This window comes from Arachis ipaensis, chromosome B04 (assembly GCF_000816755.2).
Source record: "Arachis ipaensis cultivar K30076 chromosome B04, Araip1.1, whole genome shotgun sequence".
Classification (NCBI taxonomy): domain Eukaryota; kingdom Viridiplantae; phylum Streptophyta; class Magnoliopsida; order Fabales; family Fabaceae; genus Arachis; species Arachis ipaensis.
This window is the reverse complement of record NC_029788.2, coordinates 10,205,665-10,208,522: the sequence shown is the minus strand read 5'-3', so window position 1 is coordinate 10,208,522 and position 2,858 is coordinate 10,205,665. Positions and strand designations below refer to the sequence as shown.

Sequence of the window (2,858 nt, the reverse complement as noted above, 5' to 3'; positions counted from 1 at the left end):
CTCTAGTGTAAAAAGCATAATAAATATATATAACTATAGTTAATAATGATTTAAAATTTTGTGATACATGTAATTTTATGACAAGCTCTGAGATGCATAAGCATACGCAGATACATTATAGAGCATCACCAAGGAAGGAAAATTGTATGTAACACGTTTTAATAGGGGTGCATTGTGCATATTAGAGAGGCTTACCAAGGAAGAGGGCATTGTAAGAAGTTGAGACGGTTCTCCCAGTTTTATTGGCAGCACTAACTGGTTGAAAGATGACTCTTATGAAAAGATCATTGTCAATGGAAGCCACAACTTTCCATGCAAGGAAAATGTCTTCCGCACCTTGCTCTATTGTCTTGGTAACTGTGAACACGGTCACAGTTTCTGGCACAGGAACAAGCTTTATCTTCCACCAAAGAATGATTCCAAAGTTTCCACTTCCACCTCCTCTAATGGCCCAAAACGGGATTTCTCCCATGGCTTCTCTGTCCAGCAATCTCCCATTGGCATCAACTAGTTTTGCATCGAGGACATTGTCAGATGCAAGCCCATACTTCCTTACCATGGCTCCGAATCCACCTCCCGCAATGTGCCCTCCAACACCTATGCTTGTGCATATGCCTCCAGGGAATCCGTGAACCGCACTTTTTTCTGATATTCTATAATAAACTTCTCCGATTGTGGCTCCGGCTTGAACCCAGGCACTATTGTCTGTTATGTTTACATTGATTATACGAAGTTTAGCCAAATCAATGATTATGAAAGGAGTTTCAATCTCAGAAACATATGAGACTCCTTCGTAGTCATGGCCGCCGCTTCGTATTCTCATGTGAACATCAATTTTTTTTGAGCAAATAACTGCAGCTTGAACATGAGATTCATTTAAAGGTGTGAATATAAATTCTGGCTTTGGCATTGAAGGCGTCAAATACCTTAGGTTTTGTGCTGTGGAATTAAGGGTACTCATGAATGATTCATTTTTCCTAGTGATAACTATTGTAGAAAATTGTTTTGGATTGCTTGAAAAATATGAGCTTAGACATTGGATAAAGTTTTCTTCAATTGAAGCTGAAGTTGTCAATAAAACTAATAACAAAAGCACTATAACCAACAAGTATGAACTTGGTGATGACACCATGATTTTATGATCGAACATCTCAAATGTATAATCTATTGTTCCAATATATAGTACAACTTCAATACTAATTCATAGAATTAATGATATAATTTTTCACTTAGCTTGTACTCCCAAAAATTGTCTTAAATTTAAAAAAAAAAAAAACAAAACTACTATATAAAGTCTTATTACAAAATAATTAATTATTTCTTTATTTGAAAATTATAAAGATATTTATTAGAATTGAGTGATAGGATATGAAGAATCATATCTCCACTTTATAATATGTTAAATGAGTAGAAATCACAAAGAACAAAATTCAAATCTCATTAAATTAAACATTTAGGAAATAAATCACAATATAATAACCTTACCTTTGTAACTATTTTATTTCTTGACAAAGTCGATGTGTATCTCTTTTTTATTAAGTTTCTAAGTAAAATAATAGTAGTATTCAAATGATACTAAATTATTTTAATTTGTTAAGATCCACTATTGGTAACAGAATGATAGAAAGATGTTATTAAAGCACATGAACAATTTAAAGACAAGAAAATAATTTTATCTTGTTGAAAAGATATGTTTTATCTACCATAAAGTTAGCCTATTTATAGATTAAGAAAGAAAATATAAAATATAATGCCAAAATCAGTCGATTTAATAATTATCAACGCGTAAATTGATTTATTGAAATATTTTTCTTATAAAATTTAATGAGACTCTATTTATATATCGAAAGTAATTCTATCTTGACAAGTCAAATATTTTTCGGTTCTTATCCATTACATTTAAGTGTCTTATCAATTTATAGGAAAAAACTATTGTAAAATTTGTGACCTATCACTACAATAAAATAGTATTTTCACAATGTTTTTTTTTAATGTTTTGTGACAATTTTGTCATCGCTAAATTATTTTGTGATTGGTAAAAAAGCATCACGAATTTCACTATAAATAAATGTTGAGTACCATCGGAATTACTATCGGATTTAGTGTTGAGTTATACTGGCGAATTTACCATCGAATTTTTCAACGAAAAAGAAGAGAAAATCGTCGCCATAAAAGATTACCGATGTAAACCATGCGAAATTAATAAATAATTAGTCAATAAATTAATTATTATTAAAAAAATTAAAAAATTAAATTTTTATGATTTAGAGGAGTAGAAATATTAAAAATATAAATTTTGACATTAATTTTAAAGATTTTAGTTCAAAACAGACCAACAAGCCGAATCGGTCGGACCGGATCCAACTGGCCCAAAAACCCAACCTATTAATCACCGAGGACAAGCTTTTCTTCACCTTCATTACTAAGCATACGCTGAAGGAGAGGGAATTAATGCCGTAGCAACCCTAACCCCCACTTCGGTTTTCAAATCCTTATAACTTTCAATCCGAAGTTCTAATTGACGAGCTGTCAGTGGTCACGTTCTTCGTCTCAGAATTCTCTTCAATTCTATTTGAACAAAGTGGTAAGAAATTAGCATTTCTCTCCTAGTTCTCTCCCTTCTCAATTTTGTGACTTTATGGTTTGGATATTGTGGAATTGAATGATTTTAATGGTTTAGGTGAACTCAAACAGCGGATAACCACTGAGTTTTGTCCAATAGATCTGTGGGTAAGGTAAGAAACTGTTAAACGCTTGTGAATCATTGAATTAGTGAACTCTATGATGATTATAGTGATATTGTGTGAAATAGATTATGTTCTGATTTATTTGGCATTCAATTGGGCAGTTTGAAATGA

The 2,858-nt window shown here is 31.7% G+C and overlaps 1 protein-coding gene across 1 annotated transcript in view; it reads right to left on the bottom strand.

Annotated features, from left to right (window-relative positions):
- LOC107636019 (berberine bridge enzyme-like 15) overlaps positions 1-1,132 on the bottom strand; it is a 2,630-nt gene extending 1,498 nt beyond the window's left edge. The window contains exon 1 of the mRNA XM_016339558.2: positions 196-1,132. Within this exon, the coding sequence (XP_016195044.1) occupies positions 196-1,132 (937 nt within the window). The remainder of the gene's footprint in view (positions 1-195) is intronic.